Source organism: Balaenoptera musculus, chromosome 9 (assembly GCF_009873245.2).
Source record: "Balaenoptera musculus isolate JJ_BM4_2016_0621 chromosome 9, mBalMus1.pri.v3, whole genome shotgun sequence".
Lineage (NCBI taxonomy): Eukaryota > Metazoa > Chordata > Mammalia > Artiodactyla > Balaenopteridae > Balaenoptera > Balaenoptera musculus.
The window spans coordinates 44,586,141-44,608,336 of record NC_045793.1 but is presented as its reverse complement, the minus strand read 5'-3'; the positions used below and the strand labels follow the sequence as shown (position 1 = coordinate 44,608,336).

Below are 22,196 nucleotides of genomic sequence, written 5' to 3'. Positions count from 1 at the left end.
TAGTTGTGGCTCATGGGCTCTAGAGCTCAGGCTCAGTAGTTGTGGCGCACTGGCTTAGTTGCTCCGTGGCATGCGGGATCTTCCTGGACCAGGGGTTAAATTGGTGTCCCCTGCATTGGCAGGCAGATTCTTAACCACTGCGTCACCAGGGAAGCCCCTCCTTTGATCCTTGATATTCAGTTTTTCTACTTTTTTATGCATGTATTTTGTATTTATTTATTTATTGGGTAAACATGTACAGAAAGTAATCGTTGTTCTAGTAATTGTGCTTAATCGTGGGAGACACAAACCAGAGTAAGATAAAATCCTGAGTCTGGTGCATGAGATGCACTAATAAAGATGTCAAACCATGTGGGAAGTGCTCTCTAGAGAATATATAGGGGACATGTAGTGGGGTTGAGAGCTAGGGCCTGACTCTGGGATTGGGGCAGAGGGAAATTTTACAGAAGAGGTGGCCTGGAGAGGCCAAATGCTAACATAGACTTAGAGGCACACTTTTGGTTGGATGCCTAGCACTAACTAGATGTGCGACCTTGGGTAAATGATTTAACCCCTGTATGCCTCAATTTTCTCCTCTGTGAAGTCGAAATAATAAAAGCATTACCTTGTTGGGTTGTTACCAGGATTAAATGTTATCATATGTAACTCACTTAGAATAGCAATTGCCTCTTAAAAGCACTTGATAAATGTTAGCCATTGTTGTCACTATTACTATTGCTATAATTATTACCATAGCTGTCATTATTATTTTTTAAACTGATTCATGAGGAACATGAATTTAAAGGAAATTAGGGGAGGACATTCCTGGCAGAGGACATAATTTAAATAAGAGTAAATGAGTGTGGAAAACCAGAGCTTGTTCAGGAAACTACCTGCAAGATCTCTAGAGTGAGAGATATGTAACAGGAGTATACAGATGCTGTAACCCTGATTGTTGGACATTTAGACAGTTTTATTTTTAAATTATTATAAATACTTCTGTGTTATACATCTGCATGAGGATATTATATGCATCTTTGATTATTGCCTTAGAGTAAGGACCTAGAGTTGAAAAACCTGCTTCTGCTTCCAGCTTGCTCCCAAGTAAGTGCTTCTTGATTTAAAAGTTCATCTGTGACTTTTTGCTACCTCCTTGACATCAATGATTATCATTCTTTTTCATCTTTGTTGATATCAGAAGTGGAAACTGGAATTTTAATTGTGCATCTGTGGTTTTATTAAGATTGTATTTAAAAAATATTTTTAGCCGTTTGATTTTCTATTGTCGTAATTTTGTGATAATGTGCACTATTCCTATTGTTTATTAGTCTTTTATATTTTTCCTTCTGTGAATTATTCTTCATGCTTTCCCATGTTTCTGTAAATCAAAATATCACCTTTTATTATTGATTTGAAGAGCACTTTGTATCTAAAGGAAATTAACTCCTTTTCTTTAATATATGTTATAAATATTTTTTTCTGGGGTTTTGGTTGTTTTGAATTTTGCTTAAGGTAATTTGTTTGTTTGTATTTTTTTAACATGACTTCCTTTAGGTAGTCAAATCTATTTATTTTTTTCTGTATTGATTCCAAATATGTTTTTTCTTACTTTTTTCTTCTTGCATTTTACATTGAGCTCTTTTAGTCATCTGAAATTTATTGGACTTTTAAAAACCTATCTAACTTGAGGTTTTTAAAAAATTTTTACCGCATATTCCAGCATATTTTATTGGATAATACATCATTTCCCACTAATCTGAAATACACTTGTAAAATATACTAAATATTTTTATATACGTGGGACTATCCCTGGTATTTCTGTGCTATTCCATTTTCCTCTCCATCTATTCTGACATTGATAGTAATGCTGTTGTAATTATCATTACTGTATAATAGCCTTTAAAATTGGTGGAACAAATTCCTCAATTCATTATTTATTATTTCCTGGTTCTTCTCAACCATTTATTCTTTGTTATGCACTTTAGCATCATATTTTCAAGTTAAAACACTCCTTTGAGATTTAGAGTGAAATTGCATTAAGATTCAAAGTCAATTTGTAGACAGTTGACACCATTTTTATGCTGAATCTTGCTATATTTTTGTCCATCTGTTCAAATCTTTTATGGTTGTCTATAAATATTTAGTTCTATACCTATAAGCTTTGGCATTTTTTTTCCCTAGTTATTTTATCTTTACTGTTTTTTTAAAAAATTTAGTTAGTATCCTTTTGAGTATAAGAATTCCTCCATTATATTTTCTAACTAAATGCTGTTAATGCAGAGGGACATGATCAAATCTTCAACCTATTCAAATATAGTTTTCTTTCATATTCTTAGAAATTTTTTAAGTGTACAGTCATATTATCTGGAAATGTAATCATTTAATCATTTTTCTAACATATACATTTCTTCCTGTTTTCTTATCTTATTATATTGCCTTGAATTTCTAGAATAATGTTAAATAATAGTAGTGATAAGTGGCCAGGATCCTCATCTTTACCGTGACTAACGTGAATGTTTTTATCTGCTTTATTCATAATGTTGCCTATTAATTTCAGATAGTTATTCCTAGTTCACTAGGTGATTTTTTTTTTAAATCAGAAGTGCGTGATGAATATTATTACCCTCTGTTGAGATTTCTTTTTGATATAACGTTTTGAAGAATTAACATTAATTGAATCCTTTTGCATTCCTGGAATATATTTTTCTTTATTGTTGCTTTTTAAATATATCATACTGATTTGCTAATGTCTTAATTTGAATTTTTGCATATATATAGTGCATGAGATTGCCCTTGAGGTTTTCTTCTGCGTGAGTTTGCACTCAGGACTTTGTGAAGTTTTTGAGCACAGTTCTGCTAACTTTGGAAAACAGATCTTCGTGTTAATGTCAAATGTTCTACCACTGTGCAGCATCCTGAGAAAGACTTAATTTCTTTCCCTATGATCATTCTTTTAATCATTTTCTTTACTTTTGTTGTAGTTAAAAAATTTCCTCTATGAACTCATTTTAATATCCCAACTTTTAGAAGACTGCTTTGTCTTTTCCTCGGTGTTGTTGAAAAGGCATTATCTTCCACTTTACTATTTCACTTCTTTCTAGTTGTAAGTCCTATCTACTCTACTGAGCCACTTCCTCTCCTTTGTAATTATATTCTATAGATGCATCATCAATTCTGAATTCTTTTTAAATAGTCTAAGGATCTTTTTAGACGTCTAAGTATCTGTCTTTACTGGTGGCTCTTTTAGTTACTTCTATGCTGATTTCTTTTTTGCTGAGATGAAACCTCAGTCACTTTTCCAAATCCTTTCACTTTTCTTTTGAGCATGAGATTGGGAGGGATCAGATGTCGAGGGTATGAGGTACACACCATGATCCCGTTTTTGCCAATCTAAAACTCTTATTCTTTAAACAGTAATTCACAATCCCATTGCTGTGTGCCTTTTCTTTCTATCAGGGAGAAACAAGATTCTGGAATGGTTTAAGACTGGATTTTGGAGTCAGCACATAAAAGATTCTCTCATTCACTATGCGCATGACTTTGAGCAAGTCACTTAAACTTTTTAGAGTCTAGTTCATCACCTGTGAAATGAGACACTAGTAACTACCATTTTAGGCAGCTGTAAAATGAGCAAACATATAAAGTAAGGAGCACTATGACTAGCACATAAAAAGTAATTAAAAATGGTACTAATGTAATTATTCAACTATCATAAATAAGCCCCTAATCCTGTCCCTTCATGCGGCATGGTCCTCCTTTCCATATTCTTATACAAAAATTGCATCTAGTTTTCACCCCTCAGAACCCGAAGTCTGGATCTTCAGTTGTCTGCATTGTTTGTACTGCACATTTCTGTCTGTACCTTCTTAGGAGCTCCCTCAATTTCTGCCTTCTGTCTTGCTCTCTATCACAATGTGCTACCAATTATCGAGCAGGACTTTGATGCTTTATGTAATATCTCATTTACTCCTCATAATCATTTGTTAGGAAGATATTATTCCCACTTTGCAAATGAGGAAATAGAGATTCAGAATTATTAAGTGACTTGCCCAGGAGCTGAGTGGGCGGTTTTCCTGGAGTCTGGGCGTGCAGATTTTTACCTACTCTCCACTCAAAGTTGTCGTGAGGACCAAGGTCAAGTGAGAAGGTTTCACAGACTGTGGAACATGATGCAAACAGAACAGCTCTATCAGCCTAGTATTTTCTTTTCTCTCCTAGCCACCCCCTTTTATTCCTAAGTCTTCTGACATGTGGGTTGTACTGTGGGCTGGTTATCCTCATTCCCTCTGCATTTTCACACCTTTGTTTTCCTCCATTCTCTCCCTCCCTTCCTTTTATCCCCTGCGGCATTTCCACAGAGCTTCTTCTCTTAGATAGGTCTTACTCTATGTCTCCCTTTCTCAGCCAGAGAGAGCTCTCCTCACCCTGATGTTTTCTTGCCTTACTGACTCTTTCAACCTATCTCTTTTGTGTTTGACACCATTTAAAAATTGTTTTCATAGCTCAGTTATAGGCAGACAGCTTCACATTTTCCCTCTGTGTTTTTTAAAGGTTTGGTTTGAAAAAGGGCAGTACAGGATGTATAGGAGGTAAGAAAGAAGAGAAAAGAAACTGTTGGGAGGGGCTGCTTATTCTATCTTCAAAGAAAGCAGAGCTGGGGTTAGTCCAAGTTGTTTTACAATTGGAAGAGAGTCATCCTACCATAGTTTGGACGAAACCTGGCTTTTTATTGCCAAGAAAGTATAAGATGGAAATGGAGGTAAATGTGAATAATTCAAAGTAATGTTTAAACTTTGAGGATATTTTACCTTCTCTGGAATTAGAGATTTATGCTAGTCAAGAGTTAGGGAGGAATTTGAAATGTTTATGTTACCAGAGTGTAAAAAACATTGTCCAGTTGTTTATCTAATCTTTCATTGGGCTTGCTTTTAAAAACACGTTTAGATTTGAAGTAGCCTGGGAATAATAAACTGTTCCAGACCATAACTTGATGCCCCAGTGGAAATAAGATAGATCCTTTTTCATTTGTTTTGAGAAATTTCCCAAGCAGACAGATGTCTTTGTACCTTCCTTTGCAGTTCCTTCATCCACAAATGACTGTTATCAAGAAATAGAATTACAAGTGTTCTGTTACTTCTTTTTAACTTTAGCTCCCACAGAAATTACTACTGGGATCTTATTTCTTTTCTGGGCTGAACATTTTGTTGTCGTACCTACTCAGTCTCACAGATTCTCCATGTGTTATCATCCAGGAAGATTCATTTCTTAAAGATGTGTATTAATTAACACAAAGAACTTTTTGAGAAGCTTTTTTGATCCACAGAGCAACCACGTGTGCTGGGCCATGGGAATAAGAGGTACTATACTACATTCTGCTGTAATTATTTTCCAACCTCCCAGTGGAAAACGTAGATAATATTATGTAAAAAATAGAATGAATTTTGGTTTCCATTTCTTCTTCCTAATCCCTTAGCCTAAATTCATTCACTCAAGGCAACCAGTAATTATTGTGTGCCTACTGTGTGCCAGGAACTATTCCAGGGCTTGGGATACAGCAACAAACAAAATAGACAAAGATCCCCGAAATTTTGGAACTCTCATTCTAGCGGGGGAGACGATAAAAAATAGCATGATAAAGAAGTAAACTACATAGTATGTTAGAAAATAACAAGTGTTAGTGTTAAAAGGTGATAAGTACTATGGAAAAAGAAATGTCAGAAAAGAGGCAGTTACAAGATTGTAATTTTAAATTGGGTTGACGGTAGGCTTTGTTGAGAAGGCAACTTTTGAACAAAGACTTAAAGAAGTGAGGGATTTATCCATGCAGAGATCAGAGAGATGTGTCCCAGGTAAGGAGAATGAGCCTGGCATGTTCCAAGGACATCAAGGAGGCCAGTAGTGAGGCCAGTAGTAAGTGGTAGGAGATGAGGTCAGAGGGGTGAGATCATGTACAGCCTTTTGGCTGACTTTTGCTTTTTTCTGGGTGAAGTGGGGAGGACCATTTTGAAGAAAGGAATATAATCTTACATTTTAAAAGGATCCCTGCCTGCTGTATTGTGCATAGACTATGGGGGGTGGGTGGTCAAAGGTAGAGGTGGGCAGTCAGTTTGAAGGTTACTCAGGTAAGTAATTTAGCAATAGTTCAGGTAAGAGATGATGGTGGATTGCACCAAAGTGGTAGTAGTGCTGAAGGTGGTGAGAAGTGATCTGATTCTGGATACATTTTAAATGTAAAGACAACAGAATTCCTAACAGAGTGGCCATGTTGTGTGAAAGGAAGAAGAGAATCCAGAACAACCTCAAGAGTTTTGGCTTGAACCACAGGAAGGATGAAGTTGAGATGAGAAAGGCTGTGGGATGGAACAGGTTTGTGGGGAAGATCAGGAGTACAGTTTGGGATATGTTGAGTTTGAGATGCTATAAGATGTCCAAGTAGAGATATTGACTAAGTAGTTGGATATACAAGTCTGAAGTTCAGGAGAGAAATCTGGGCTGGAGTTATAAAATTAGGAGTTGTCAGCACGAAAGTGTTATTTAAAGCCATGAGACTGGATAAGGCCACCAAGGGAGTGATTTTAGAAAAGAGATGAGAATCAAAGACCAAGTGCTGGGAGAGTCAGAATTTTAGGAGTTTGGGAGAAGAGGGGGAACCAGCAAAGGATGCTGAGAAGGAGCATACAGTGAGGTAAGAGGAAAATCAGTAGAATGTGGCATCCTGGAAGTCAGGTGAAGAAAGAGTTTTAAAAGGTGGTGGAACGATCAGCTGTGTCAAATGCTAATGGGTCAAGTAAGTTGAGGGCTGAAAACTATAGATTTAGCAACGTGGAGGTCACTAGTGATCTTGAATAAAGCAACTGTTTGTGGAGTAGTAGAGGCCAGGTCTAGACTGGAATGGATGTACAAGAGAAAGGAAGAGAATTAAAAATAGCAAATACAGACAGTTCTTTGGAGAAGTTTTGCTGCCAAGAGGAGTAAAGAAATGGAAGAAGATGCAGGAAAAGTGGGGGTCAAGAGACAGTAAATTATTCCTGATTTGATGTTTATTGTTGCCCTTTATTATTTATCTAGACCCCAGTCCTTGTTCTTTCTTTATCAAGCTGTTATTTCCTACTGGCTACTGTTTTTTTTATTTTTTTGCTAGGCCAGACAACCAGTTAAGGTTTTCCTTGACTAGCTAACACGACAGTTCGTATTTCCTGGAGGTCAGGCAGCTGTAGCTGCTGCTCTCTGCCTTCTGAAAATTCACCACCCTCCTTTCCTTCAGCTTACATGAGAACCTCAGGCTTAGGTGTGGGAATTTTGGCAACATAAGGCAAAGATGACGAGAATAATAGTAATACTTATTATTATAACACTTAATGTATCACTTGCTATGAACCAGGCATTATTTGAAGTGCTTCATATAAATTAACTCATTTAATCTTTACAATTATCCTATGAGCTAGGTACAGTTATCATCTGCATTTTACAAATAAGGAAACTGAGGCAGAGAAAGATCAAGTTACCAGTTAAAAGAAAAAAAGTAATGGTGGGGCTGGGATTAAAATTCTGACAGTCTAGCTCCAGAGTCCATGCTCTTGAAGCACCTGGAGAATTTTAAGAGCAAGATGTTAGCTAGAGAGATTTCATTTTACATAATATGAGAATTTTCTAGAGTTGATGGGCTGAGTTTTTTGAGAAACAAGATAGAATACAGGAGCTGATGGGGCATTTCCCCAGATTTACTGGCCTGTACATTAGTGGACTGTCACCAGCACGTAATATTGGAATGATGTGGTAGAGCATTCTTCAAAGATAACTTTTTTAAAGACTGTATTTCCTATGTATTTCCTCAAATTTCATGAATTCCTTTCCAAATCAACAAGTATATATTAAGCATCCACTCTTTGCATGAAAAAGAAAAAAAATTAACTATTTTCCTCTATCTGTTTATTTTCCTGTGGGAAGCTTATTTGTTTATCATGCAGGCTATAGAACAATCTGGAAATTAAAATAAAAAGGACTGTATATGTGAATATAACACTATACTGTTTTTTTAAGGATTCTTAAAATTTCTGTAGCTTTAGAGATGAAGTATGAACTAAATGACCTTTTGTTAAGTGTTAGTTCTTAGAGCACTGGGAGGCAATTGCCACTGAATCCTTCATTAATAATCCCTTCCTTTTCCAGAAGGACTTGCCAGCACCCATAAAATATTCACTAGGAGAATTAAAATCATATAAAAATAATTGGTGTTTGCTTCCTTCAAGGCATACATTTAAATACATTGCTTTATTCCTCCGCTCCTTGGCTGCCTCCTATGTTTAGTAACACTAGGTCAGCAGACTTCCTCTTTTAAGGTTCATCTGCTGGCCATTTCAATTTCCCATGAGAAAGCAAAGCTACCACTGTTTTACCCTTTTATCTTAATGTTTCATCCATTTATGTCATATTATCTTGTGGGTTTGTGTTTCTCAGTAGTAATGGCACTGCTGGTAAATAGAAAATAATGAATGTGATTATGCACCCCTGATCATCATCATCATCATCATTGGAGCCCTTTTAAAATTCCTGTTTTGATCTCAGAATAGTGGTTATCTAGGATAGTAGATTATCAGTGATTTCATCCTATAAAGAATGTGTGCACTGTTTTTCAAGTGAATTATTTTAATGCCTGGTTGACAATTTTGGCTTTGACCACTGGGTCCAGCTAGAAACATTCCACCACTGGTCTGCCTACCCCATCTTCTGGGTTTACCTGAGCATTCTTTACAGCATCAAATATAAATTCATGCCGTGCTCATGGCTTGTAGTTTCATGTGTAATTGGCTGTAACGTAATGACTAATGTATGTTGGAGGTTAGTACTGAAAATAATAGCCCAACATTTATTGGGGGCGTACTCTGTGCCAGGCTCTGTGATAACTGTATTACAAGCACTGACCAATTTAATCTTCGCCTCTCATAAAGTAAATGCTATATTTTCTGAATTTAGAAAAAAGGAAACTAAGGCCCAGACTTATGTGACTTTGCTCCAGACATAATGATACTTGCCATGTCCCATTTTGGATGTCCCTTTCCACTATCCATGGGCTGGTTATCATCTTGTGTACATTTCCCTTTTCTGCAAAATATGACATTGTTTAATGGACTATTGTAGAAATATATCATTAGATAACAGAGTTGTTTAGGAACGAGTCCTGAGTGCTTGTTCAGTTTCCTCATTTGTGAACGAATATGGTGAAACAGGTGCTCTCCAGAGATGTTGTGTTCTTCACTCTTTTCCCTCAACCTGTTTATAACTGAAGTGGCCCAGCAGAACTCTCAGTTTCAAAATCACCACCTAAACTCTGTCATTATTAAAAACAACACAATTTGGTCAAGATGATGGCTTTTAATTGGGTTGTGGAAAGAAACTCAAGTTGAAGAAATGTTGCCAGGATCACTGAGGAATTAATAACCACTTGATGCAAGAGGGAAGCTGTGAAGAACACTGGATCTCTTATTATGTGGTGTCCAGGCAAAGTAGAGTTATGCTCTTACTCTTTCACTTTTTTAGTAATTATAATTACAGAACTATTGGCTTCCTTTCCTCCTCAACTGTAGCTATAATGTTTTATTTGTGCATGTATACTTTTGAGAGAGAGTTGGTCTCTGAAGAGGGACTTAGGAAACCATTTGAAATGGAAATGTCTTAAAATCATGTGTCTTTCCAGTTGTACCTTGGGTTGCCTTAGGATTTAGAAACAAAATGGAAATTAAATACCACAATCATCTTCTTTTTGAACAAGAAGGTGCTATACTTATCAGTATAGAAAAGATCTAGTTGAAAGACAATAGATCTTGCATTTCCTTGGAGAGTGCTCTAGACATTGATCAGCTGGCAAGGAAAAGCAAGTATTAACTTTCTCTTCTTCCTCACCTTCTCACAATGGCTGGGTAATACTTTTGTATTCCTGTTTGGAGGATTTAATGGCCTTGTTAACATGTGGGAAAACATTGCGATTGGAGACTTTAACAAAATAGTGAGTAGTTTTATTTTTTTTTAACTTCCATGTTTATGTTTTTACTGGTGTGTGTCTTTCCAAGTACTCCAGGTTAAGAACTAAATGTGTTAGAAAAACAGATGTAATGCAAATAAATGGGAGAGTTCTCATGTCCTTCAGTGAAGAAAGCTCCGAGTTCCTGAGCAGTAATTTTATGGGATCTTCTCTCTGTATCAGAAAAAAATTGTGCTTACCCCACTTCTTTCCCCTGAGTTCTGTTGTATCATAACTGACTAATGACCTATAGGACCAGACAATTCACCTACATATGGTAGGGGATCATAATGCACTAACATAGTACAGAGATCACTCTTACCAACAATTAATTGGGGAATTCACTTTATGAAGCCCTGTTTACAGACTGACATCTGGTGAACTTCTTAACCTGGATCTGTTCCAATCTTTAGGATTTATGGACTGTGCTTGCTTTTTTGTAAATAAGACTTTTTTCTGCTTGGTATATTCTCTTTACATAATTATCAATGGATGAAAATGGCTATGTTCCTGTATTTCTTAATCCTTTGTACTAAGTGGACCTAAATTCTAAGTGGTGGTCCAGCTAAAAGAATACTTGGACACCTATCATTATTCAAGTTGTGGAAACATCTTAATGCCAGGAGGACCCTACCCTCTTAAATCCAGATTCTCTGACTGGAGCCCTTATACCCCAAGGGACTTAGTATTCAGTCTTTATGGGATTTTTAAAACTTGTTGAGACACATGCTAGACCTCTTAAAATATATTAGACTTCCTTTTATTCACAAACTTGGTCTCTGCTGTGAGGTGTGAAATGGAAATATTTTCAAACATAGGTATACGTGCATAGTCCTGAACACATTTTAAGTTCTTACCGGATGTGGGGGGATCAAAGTTTATTATTAGGCAGTGGAAATGAAATCCCAAACATTCCACAGGCATCATGTTGGACACACATTACAGTGAACTTCACCTGCCTCTCAGTGGTTAACCATTATTATCTCTGTTGCTAGTAGATGAGCTACTGTCTAGCAGTCAGCATGTCATCTGCAAATATAGGGAGAAAGAAAAGTTATCAAGTGGATTTAAAAGAAACATAGAAAAACAAATATCATATGTTGGAACTGGAAACCTAAGACTATATAGAAAGGCATTGTTTTCTTCTGTTTTCCTGAGTTTGAAACTGTAAAACTGTACCAGGTTAAGTGTGAGATGCCTCTACATTACAACAAAGTAAAAGGCAGAATGGAAGGGGAGATGAGAAAGATATTGACATATGCTCTCCAGTTCCTCCTTCAGAGAAGCAGTGGCACCATATGATATCAACCTGATTTGCCACACTGTGATAAGAACTCATTCAGTGATACATTACATTCTTGAGGGCTTTATTTCCAAGATGTGCTTTGACAAGGTCTGACTGTTGTATTTTTAACAATCTCCTATATGTGTAGTTTTCTGGAGCATCTGCTTAGTAAGCACCTTGGTAAACCCAATTTCACAGAAGTCTTGGCTTTCTAAAATGGCCTGTAAGCACAGAACAGAGTCATGCACACACACACACACACACACACATACACACACACACACATCATTAGTCAAAAAATTTCCAACAAGCATAGCTTTACCAATTATGGTGTGCTCTTAAGGAAATGTTAAGTCCAAGTACAAGATGGACTGGGCCCTTTGAAGTCCAGTGTGGAAGAGAGAAGTCAGTGGAGAATTAAGAGGGGAAGTGCAGCCCCACTTTTCCTCCAAGCCTTTTGCTGTTTCTCTCCATGGCAGCCCTTGCGTAAGTCTTTATCTGACACAATTTTTCCTAGCTATACCTCCTACTCTGCATTAAATTTTTCTAACTGCTATTGTATTTTTTATTCTTTAATATTTTATCATCTATACCTTCAGTAAGTCACCCCAAATATCGTCTGTAGAAGTGTACACAGAAAAATGGAATATGTTGATAATTCATCCTCCCCTCCCCACTTTTCCTTTTCATCCTCTATCTCCTTCTCTCTTTTACCCACCCCTCTTCCTTCCATTCTTCCATTTTGTCAAAAGATTTGTAAATACTTGGTTAAAATTGCTACACAAACATACAGTAGGATTCTTGGCTTTCTATAGCTTACATTCTCCTTGGGCTAAAAAAATATATTTTAAGAAAATAGAAGAATGAACAGAGTAGAGGAGAATTATCAGGAAAACTCTTATACGTATCTTTAATGCCTATGTGTGGTTGTATGTGCACATTTACAGAGAGAGGGAGAGGGAGAGGGAGACTGAGAAAGGATAAAGAGTAAAACTATTCCAAATGAATATATTTTCGGAGAATTTTTTAACTACTCATAGTATCTTAGGGAAGCTTTTCATATTTAAGATAGTGAAATATTCTTTTCAAAGCACCCATTCGCCACACTTCACGTGAATTATAAACCTTTGAAATGAAATCTGAATGTTAACCTCAAAAACACTTTATCCATCAAGTAAATCTTGATTAAAAGAAAAATGTCACTGGTGTATATTTTTGAGGTTTCTGCTGTTTTAAATTCTTAGTGGCAATTCAAGCATGTGAACAGAAGATTCTTTGGCTGGCAAGTCAGAGCATGGTCTGTGGTCATTTGTGATTCTCAAAGTGTCTCCTTGTTTGATTGCTTTTAAATATATGAAGAAAAAAGAAGAAAAAAAACTTTTCCTCCCTGAAGGAATGGAACATTTGCACCCATACACTCAGTTGATTGCAAAGGTCTCTGTTGCAAGAATATAAATCCGCCAAGTCCTAAAATATACCCGAAGAACAGCTTGCCAACCTTCTGGGTTTTCTGTATCACTGAAAGGAAGTACTGGTTAGGACAGCCAACTCACAAGCAAATCCACTGAGATCTTGACGGGAAAAAAGGTATTCTTGAGAAAGCTCCAATGGTTTAGGAAGCAGGAGAACCAGGAATCGGCTTTAGGATATGAGGGGCATCCGCTACCCTCTCTGAGCCTCTGTTCTGATGTCTCCTAAATGAAGGTGGTTGCACTAACAGCTAAAGTTCTTTGATTCCACAGATACGGTGTGGAAAGTGTATCTATGCCAAGAAAATTTGTAGAAAACAGAGACGGTAAAATGTACTTTGTGCTGAGCACTGTGTTCAGTGTACACGGTCTCACATAATCCTCACAGTAGGCCTCATTAAGACCCTCTCTTTACAGTTGGGGCAACTGATAACCTGCCTGCGTCCAGCAGCTAGACCCAGACTGACCCACTCCTGAGGACTTCACAGTCTAAGTCCAGCCTTGCTGTTGGCCTCCTTTGCCTTCAGTGGCCTCCCCATTCACTGCCCACCTGGCTTTCACTTTTGATAGAGGAAAAGAAGAACAACTGGAGACAATCCTAAAATATGGGAAACTCTAAGAATTTATGAAAAGAAACTGTCTTTAAAATTTTTCCCCAATCTAGTCATGAGAAAAATATTAAACAAGTTCCAGTAGAAGGGCATTCTGCAATATGCTTGACCAATACTCCTCAAAACTTCAAGGCCATCAAAAGTAAGGAAGGTCTGAGAAACTGTCACCACCAAGAAGAGCCAAAGGAGATGCAGCAACTAATGTCATGGGGTATTCTAGATGGGATCCCGAGACAGAAAAGGATGTTAGGTAAAAACTAAGGAAATCTGAATAGGCTATAGATTTTAGCTACTAATAATGTATCAATATTTGTTCATTGATAAAATGTACCATGCTAATGCAATATGTTAACAGTAGGAGAAACTGTGTGGAGAATATATGGGAATTCTCTGTACCATTTACTAAATTTTTCTGTACATCTAAAAATGTTCTAAAAATTAGTCTATTTTTTTTTTTTAAAAAGCTTATCACTGCCCAAACAAAAAGAGCATTTGTAGCAGTAGGGCAAATAATATTCTTTTAAATAACTGCTACTATTACTCCTCCTCCTCTTCCTCTTCCTTATTGCTATTATTATAGTAATACTATGAGATGATCTGGCAGTGTTAAATGCCTCTAGGAACCTTTAGAATTAGGATGCAGTTGAAGAGCAGCTTTCTGTGAGCCTTGTATTAGGCCAGGCGTTGGCAAACTACAGCCAATGGGCCAGATCTGACTGTTTAAGTAAATAAAGTTTTATTGGAACACAACTAATGCTCATTCATGTTTACATTTTGTCCTTGGCTGCTTTTGCACTACAATGGCAAAACTGAGCAGTTGCATCAGAGACCAGATGGCCCACAGAGCTTAAAAAATATGTACTATCTGGCCAACCCCCGGTTTAGGCTACTTGAGTTACAAGGCAGATGGTGAGGCAGGTAAGCTAGGCCACCAGAATTCATCTGGGTTAGAATCAAGTATCTATCAAATAGAGCTCAGCAGATCAAGTAGCGTGAGTAAATAGAGTAGTCAGCTTCAGAGGTGGCCACATGTTTAAGGTGTCTGAACACTTTCTTTTTTTTGCTGCAGAGCTGTGTCTTTTGGCCCCATGGGTGTATCAGCTGTGTGAATCCTACCCCTTCAGACTCCCAACTTTAGGGACTTCCGTCTTGGCCTATTCACTCTACTCTTCTTTTAGTGTTCCTAACTTTGACATGAGAGTAAATAGTCAGAACTTAATGTGTTTTTCAATGTGCCAAGCACTTATACATGCTCATCAATTTCTTCCTTATGAAGTAGGGCTGCCATAGTCTCTGTTTATAGATAAGGAAACTGAGGCTCATTAAAGTGAAATAATTTGCTCAGGAAGGTCACTTGGCTCATAAATGCTGAGTTGTGGTTTGAATCGAGGCTTTGTTAAATTCCCTACAAATAAGCCCGCATTCAGTGCTAGAGCTGGCTCACACTGGCTGGTGAGGACCAATCATTGAATTTTTAGGAATTCTGTGAGCCAGTTAACAAATTCAGCCATTATTAAAAATTAAATTATGTAAACTTATAACCAAATAAATTGTATTAAGAACAAAGATAATACACCTCAAAACTCTTCACTAGTTATTTGATTACTACACTTTACTATTCTCTATGCTCTTGAGATTATTTATGTCTACGGAATCTGAATGGTGAAAGTGCTATCTCATGGTGTCCTCTTACACATCTCTGCCAAGCTCCACGTTTGGTGATGTCACGTTGGTTGCTTGAAACTGGCCATGGTAGGAGTATTTATACCAAAGAAATGGGCAAACACTACAGATTAGGGCTTTACCTTTTTTCCTTGAAAGCCAGCTGGTTACATGTTTTCCAGAATACCAGTGCTTACCCTGCATTCTGATTTTGATCTCTAGTATTCTAGACAGTTACATTTGTTTCTGCTTGGCCTCCTATCTTGACCTTTCAACTCTATAACTTTTATAGTTCATGCTATAGCAACCTACAGAGAGGAGCTGAGCTCTGTTTTTTTTTTTTTTTTAAGACTTATTTATTATTTAGTTATTTATTTTTGGCTGCGTTGGGTCTTAGTTGTGGCAGGCAGGATCTTTCGTTGCGGAGCGCGGGCTCTTCATTGTGGCGTGCGGGCTTCTCTCTAGTTGTGGAGTGCGGGATTTCTCTTCTCTAGTTATGGTGTGTAGGCTCCAGGGCGCGTGGGCTGTGTAGTTTCCAGCATGCAGGCTCTCTAGTTGAGGCTCGAGAGCTCAGTAGTTATGGCTGCAGGCTTAGTTGCCCCGCGGCATGTGGGATCTTAGTTCCCTGACCAGGGATCGAACCCGCATCCCCTGCATTGGAGGGCAGATTCTCTACCACTGGACCACCAGGGAAGTCCCTGAGCTCTTTTTTATTGTTGTTTTTGTTTGTTTGTTTGTTTGTTTTTCTGACAGTGGGTAGAATTTCCTTAGTGTAATTCCCTTGTTGATAAAATATGTTCCACCTGGTGAGGAGGAAGTTTCAACAATTTTATAATTTGCTTTTGAATGCAGAAACAGGTTTAAGGATAGCTTGTAATCCATAAAACAAAACAAAACAAAACCCTAGAGTTGAATTATCTTTATAAATATAGGGTAATCTCCTATTGTTCAGAATTTTTGGTAAGATTTTCTACTTAAATAATTTTCTGGCTACATGAGGATTGTAGCCAGAAAAATTTTCTTTAAAAATGTTTAAATTTAAGTATAGTGGATTTACAGTGTTTCAGATGTATAGCAAAATGATTCAGTTATACATATACATATATATATCTATTCTTTTTCAGATTCTTTTCCATTATAGGTTATTACAAGATATTGAATATAGTTCCCTGTGCTATACTTGTCATTGTTTATGTATTTTATATATTGGAGGATTGCTATATATATTAATGTGCTACTAATTTGCAAAGAAACAAATTTTTACAGCCAAGTTTAGTTAACACAAATGGTCATGCACATAATTTGATTGGTAACAATTCAGAGGAAGAGGGAGCATAGTGAAATGTCTCAGAAACATCCTCTTAAACATCACGGGTGTAATCTCCAATTTAGAAACTGTCTTGTTCCAAGTGCTATAGATACTGTTTGCAATTTGTGATACATGCTTCATGTTTTCAAATTTCACCTGCAGGGGTTAGGGTTCCAGATTACTCCAGAAAAGCGTTTTAAGCATTTAATTGTAATAGGACTCTAAAATGAAGCCACCACTTATAACATTGTTCCTTATGAAAATGCCCCCAGAGTTCTGACTCGGGATCCCAGGTTCCTTAATGAAACTTCTTTTTACACGAGAGCACAGGGATAGAAGTGGATCTCCATAATTGTACCAGCAGTGGACAAAGGAGTGCCTGGACATCCCATATTGGTGGGGAGAGGGGGGCTGTTCTGGACATTATGCAAGGAGGGAGCTGCCAGACAGATATTGGAGTAGAAGGGAGGTACATAAGTTGTGAGAAGCCCCTGCTGTTGCCAGAATGAGTTTACTGGCTATTTGAACTTCTGATAATTAGGAGTTGGCTCAATTATTATTTTTAACTATAATTCCATGTATCATATTAATTAATGTAGACCATATCTTGAAATCAGTGCTGTTCAAAGTGTGAATAGAAGACTAGCATCTGTCTGCAAACTGTCTGTTACTTGAAACTGAGAATAAGTGTTCAGAAACTTGTAGCAATTGACAGTGTACTTTTTACAATGATTGAATCTAAAAGATAAGGGCCTGTATATTGTTCATTTTATTTTTCTAGTAATTCCTTTTATTCATTTTTATTATATGTGACAAAAGTATTGGTTTAGATAGATTGGAAATTTTAAGGCTGGTCCTTTTGAGAAGCATTGCTACAATGGGCTTCAGAAGGTCTCTGTTAGTTTGGAAATTTTATATTTTATTTCTCTCCTTTTACTGTTTACTCTGAAATTTTTGCTTGTTTGTTTGTTTTTACTTTGAAATTTTTAACAAATATTTTTTTCCTAGCAAAAATCTCATCAGATATGCCCATTTGCCCTTCTTATTCAGTAGGTGTGGGTGGGGCCTGAGATCGCATTTGCCTTCTGTTGCCTGCTAGCTGCACTGAACTTGCCGTTTTCTTTTTGCAAGGTATCTAGTTATCAGAAGCAGCCACCCTACTCTGGAATCCTTATAATTATAAATGTTGCCATGCCACAGCTACTTGATCTCCTGGGCTTGACCTCTACATGCACATCATCCCAGTTAACCATGGGTGAAAGCTTAAGTAATTGCATAACAGAAGTTATTCCCAGTCTGTTTACACGCAGCCATGGAACCCCTATTTCTTACAGATAGGTGGGCGATCTAACCTCAAAATTCCATCTTGAAGGCCTGCTTTTTAGTACTACTTCCCATGTCAATGATTTTTGCAAGAAAACAGAGCCTGAGGCAGGAATTAAAGTGGCAGTTTATTTGGCCAACTCAAGGAAGGGAGGATGAGGAAAAAGGGAAGCAAGTCAAGGAAATACGTGAAGTAATACAAAGTGATGCATCCTTCGCTGGTGACCACTTCTCTCAAAGAGCCAGGAAGAGTCCCAGCAGGTGCATCTACTCAGCACACAGCACTTTTCTGGAGGTTGACCAAAAAGAAATAATAATTCAGAGTCGATCCAGGGAGAGAGGCAGGAGGGGAATTTTCTGCAAGGCTCCTTCCCTTCCCCCATTTCCCATTGGTTAGGATGCCAGATCTCACATCCTATTGTTCCTTCCAAGCTTAAAGTGGCAGAACTTCTGGGCACATGGTTGGTCAGTCTGGCCGCATGGAGGTATCCAAAGAAAAGAGGGTAGCATTCCTAGGCAAGTGACTGGTCAGCCCTGCAGTGGGATTTGAGAAATTCGTCATCTCTGTACTTTGGACAAGGCAAAACTTTTGTGCCAAGGACAAGAGAGGAAATTACATACATTGTAATTTATGTAATGTATAGTCTACAAGATAGTCTACAGCAAGTGACTTTTCCTTTTTGTGCCCACCTGATTGAAGAACTAGTGCTTTTGAAGTCTTCATCCTTCTCACTTGCCTCACTATTGAGCCAGCTGGAATAAATGGTAGACACTGATTAATCAGAGGAGACCTGCCTCTCTCCACGCATGGCAGCACTGCTGTCCGATCACTGCACTCTCTCCCATCTGTTGGCTGGAGACACTTCTTCCCCAGTCTTGAAGTTTCCTTGTGTGCAAAGGTAGCTGCATCAGTACAACATTCCTGCCCTCATCCTGCTTCCTCCCTCCCTCTGCCTTGGGGATGGAGAAATGACTTAATCTGATTTATGAGTCTAGAAAGCCATTCTTCGGCCTTTTTTCTTGGGATCAGGGTTCTGTTTTGCCGGGAGCACTCCCTTCTTTCTGTTCTTCCCTGTTATTAATCTTACAGAGGTACCCCTTCCTCACCTCTGCATACTCTATTCCTTTTTTCTCAGTTGGGTGAGAGTCCAGGAGGAGAAGAAGGGTGCTGTTTCTTGGGCTTCTCCAAAGTCCTGGCATCTCTGAGCCTGTCTCTGGCCTCACAATACTCTAAGCAGTGCTCCTCGCAACCACACCTGGTAGATCATCAGGTGAGATAAAACCTGCTGACACCCAAGACCTGCAGCCAGGTATCTCTTTGGTTGATGCTGCAACTGGGAGCCATATAGTAAATGGTTAGATAACACAGATTTTGGGAGTTGTCACGCTTGGGTGTGAGCTCTGTCTTACTCCTTAGGAGCTGTGTGACCTTGGCAAAGAATTAACAAGAAGAATGGCTTTGGGAAAAAAAGTACAGTGTACAGCATGTTAGAACATTTCCAGGAAATGATGTACTGATCTCCTGAAACCTCAGTCTTCCTATCTGTAAAAGCAGAATAATAACATCTATTTCAGGGTGTGGTTTGTAGGAACTAAATGAGATGATATGGGCAGAGTTTTCAGCATTGAGAAGGTATGTAATAATGATAGTTATTGTTACCATGATCTACAGTCTTTGGAAAGAGATTAAAAATAAGCCTGGTTCTCCTTCTGGATGGGGGCCCTAGCTATTTTAAGATAAAGCCAGGCAAGATCCATTGCATTGGTGGATAATTCTAACATTTCCTGTTTGGGGAACCTCTGAGGCTACCTCTAATTCTTATTTTATGAGTGTGGAAATCCTTGTCTCTCAAGTTTCCCTCAACACCGATTTCTTTTTCAGAGCTGATACAGAGGGATGGATGGTAAGGTATACTTTCCTTCAGACCTGGGATCTTGACTTCACTCTCATTTGAATGACGTGGTTTACACATCAGTGCTGCTGATACCCTCTCTTTATAAATCCCCTCACACATAAAGCCAAACTTGAATATGGAGGCTTTGGACTCAGTGTATGAGAAGCCTCAGAAAAGGAAAAATCACACTTCATTTACAAGAAGAATGGCTTTGGGAAAAAATGGGTACAGTATACAGCATGTTAGTACATTTCCAGAAAATTAGTCAAATTAGTCAAATCAAGTTGCAGATGTAGTCAGGAAATTCTCAGCATGAGTTCTCCATACAATATTTTGGTGGATAAAATCAAATGACTTATACCTAATATTTTAAAAGTGCAGTGGTCCCAGCTTATCCTCAAGTCGCCTTGGAATTGACTTGGAATTGAAAGCTTCCACAATGCATTCATGGCTTTGCTGTGAATTATGAAGTGTTTGTGTCTGTGCTGTAAGGTGTTGGGATTCAGGAATAGAATCAAATTCCTGAGAAATACCACCATAGTCACCAACTCAGAACACCAGTGGCCTTCCTCTTTGTTCAGGGAAGTTTTCTTTCCCTCACAGTCGATGTGCTTTGTTCCTTTTATAGTTTCTGATGCTCTGGTATTAAAGGGAATTTCTGCTGAGGTACCATTATAGTATGGATATCACATATGCTATAGATTTTGTGCTTTCTGACTTTAAAAGGGTTAAATTTGAAGACAACACCATTGCTGCTGTTGCTAAGTGCTCATCGGTATGTCTTTAACGGCAATGACTCATTCCCGGCATTTTCACCAAAAGAGAAACATTTAAGATTATTCTTTTTTGGTCTACTCCTGAAGATTGTTGTCTCTTTATTTATTATCTTCATGACTGGTACGTTCTTAAGCTGAGGTTGCCGTATGGAGAGGTAGATTTTTCTACACATTGCTTAAAATATTGTTTGTATTTTTCAACTAGGTGGCTGTGCTACGATCCCTGAATCAGACCTAGAGGAAAGATCAGTAGAACAAGACTCCACTGACCTGTTTACCAACCACAAACACCTCATCGTGGAGTCGCCCATGCCTGGTAAGAGAATGGGGGGACTTCACAAATGGTATGTCAGGAACAGTGAGACACTGGTCAGGTTTTGTCATACCAGAAAGCATTTTGCAAAATTGCTTGTTTTCTAACTTACCCATCCTTCCCCTTGGCATTGGTGCAGCTGAATTTGATCATTTGTGTATTCCTTTCAATATTCAGACCTTTTCTCTCTCTTGCTCTCTTTCATTTTTCCAGAAGTTTCACCCCTCCAAGGAGTTTCAGAATAGTTGAAGTAGAGTTGTCTGGTTGAGGGGAAGATGGCCTTCCCAAGGCTGATCATGTGTGGACCTCATGCCAAGCACAGATGAAGGTGCTTCATACAGCTCACCTGCCAGGAGATAACAATAGGTAGAGATGGGGATGGGGACTTTTAATTTTTCTAGGAGGACTTGTAATGCTATGGGCAAGTCAGTTGAACTTGTCTTACCAGGAAAGGATGTTGCTGCTTTTTGGTCATCTGTATGCTTTCAGCCACAGGATATAGTGAGATGACATCTTTTGGGGGCAGACTTTGTAATGCAAAGACCCAGATCCTACTTGATACCCCAATTTTTTCACAGAATTCTTATATATTAAATGTATCAAGTTTAATAAAAGCATCTCATTGTCAAACAATATCTTGGATTTGATTTATAATCAGAGGGTTATATAGTTGATTTCTTTATTTATTTAAAGTGAAGAAATTGAACGGAACTAAAAATGTTGCTTCTCCACTGTAAGACTTGAATGTGGTTATTTTATAAATACAAGAAACTACTATTAGGCTAAAAGTGGGAAAAGGTGAGTTTTCTAGTATTGTATGAAAATGTTAAAATATTTTCAAGGAAGCTAGTACATTAACATCCTCTTTCATTACCCCAATGGGAGATACCTTTTAAAAATCCAGGTTATAGAAGGATTCACGCTTTATTATAATTAAAAGGTAAGGTTTTCATATGCAAGAAATAAAGGAGATTTTGCCAATTTTGAGTTAAAATTACAGTTGAAAGACTGATTTATTTAAATAAAATATGTCTATGCCAGTTTTGGAATGCCTCAGTCAGTACAAAGGAGAAAGTGGCTCGCGGTTTTTCTATAAGTGAAATGTCAAAAAAATTGCAGAGGATGTATTATTTATTATTTATAGCATTCTTTTTTAGGAGACGCAGCAGAAGATTAAGTAGTTTTCATTGTCAAGTATGGGAGTGGACAACTTCTAGCCTTTGGGCCAGAATCAACCATTAGGTTAATGTTACCCAGCCTGTGGGGACCAGTAAAAGATGTCTTGGCTCTGTGTATGCCTAAAGATGCAAAACCACAACACTTCTGATCATCTTTAACAGCTTCATTGAAGAAAGGTTAGAAGAGAAGTATATTCCTTCTTTAAAGAGTGTTTCTGGGTTGTGTCTTTTTTTCTTTTTTTTTTGGTATTTGGTTCCCATGGATATTTTTTCCATGGAGTGCATGTGTCCATGTGCTCATCTCTGTTCTCCTTTCTTTCTCTTTTTTTTTTTTGAGTCATGTCCTGTTTGTCGTGTCCTGTCTGCCTTTCTTTAACT

At 37.8% G+C, this 22,196-nt stretch overlaps 1 protein-coding gene across 11 annotated transcripts in view; it reads left to right on the top strand.

Moving 5' to 3' along the window:
* BBS9 (Bardet-Biedl syndrome 9) overlaps positions 1–21,273 on the top strand; it is a 461,337-nt gene extending 440,064 nt beyond the window's left edge. For 10 of the 11 annotated variants that reach the window (XM_036863483.1, XM_036863488.1, XM_036863486.1 and 7 more), the window contains 2 exons: positions 20,533–20,643; positions 20,854–21,244. In XM_036863483.1, coding sequence (XP_036719378.1) covers positions 20,533–20,643; positions 20,854–20,885 — 143 coding nt within the window. In that variant the 3' untranslated portion in view covers positions 20,886–21,244. Of the gene's footprint in view, positions 1–20,532; positions 20,644–20,853 lie in introns of all 11 variants that reach the window. The other variant, XM_036863487.1, reaches the window with a different exon arrangement.
* Positions 21,274–22,196: the final 923 nt, after the last annotated feature.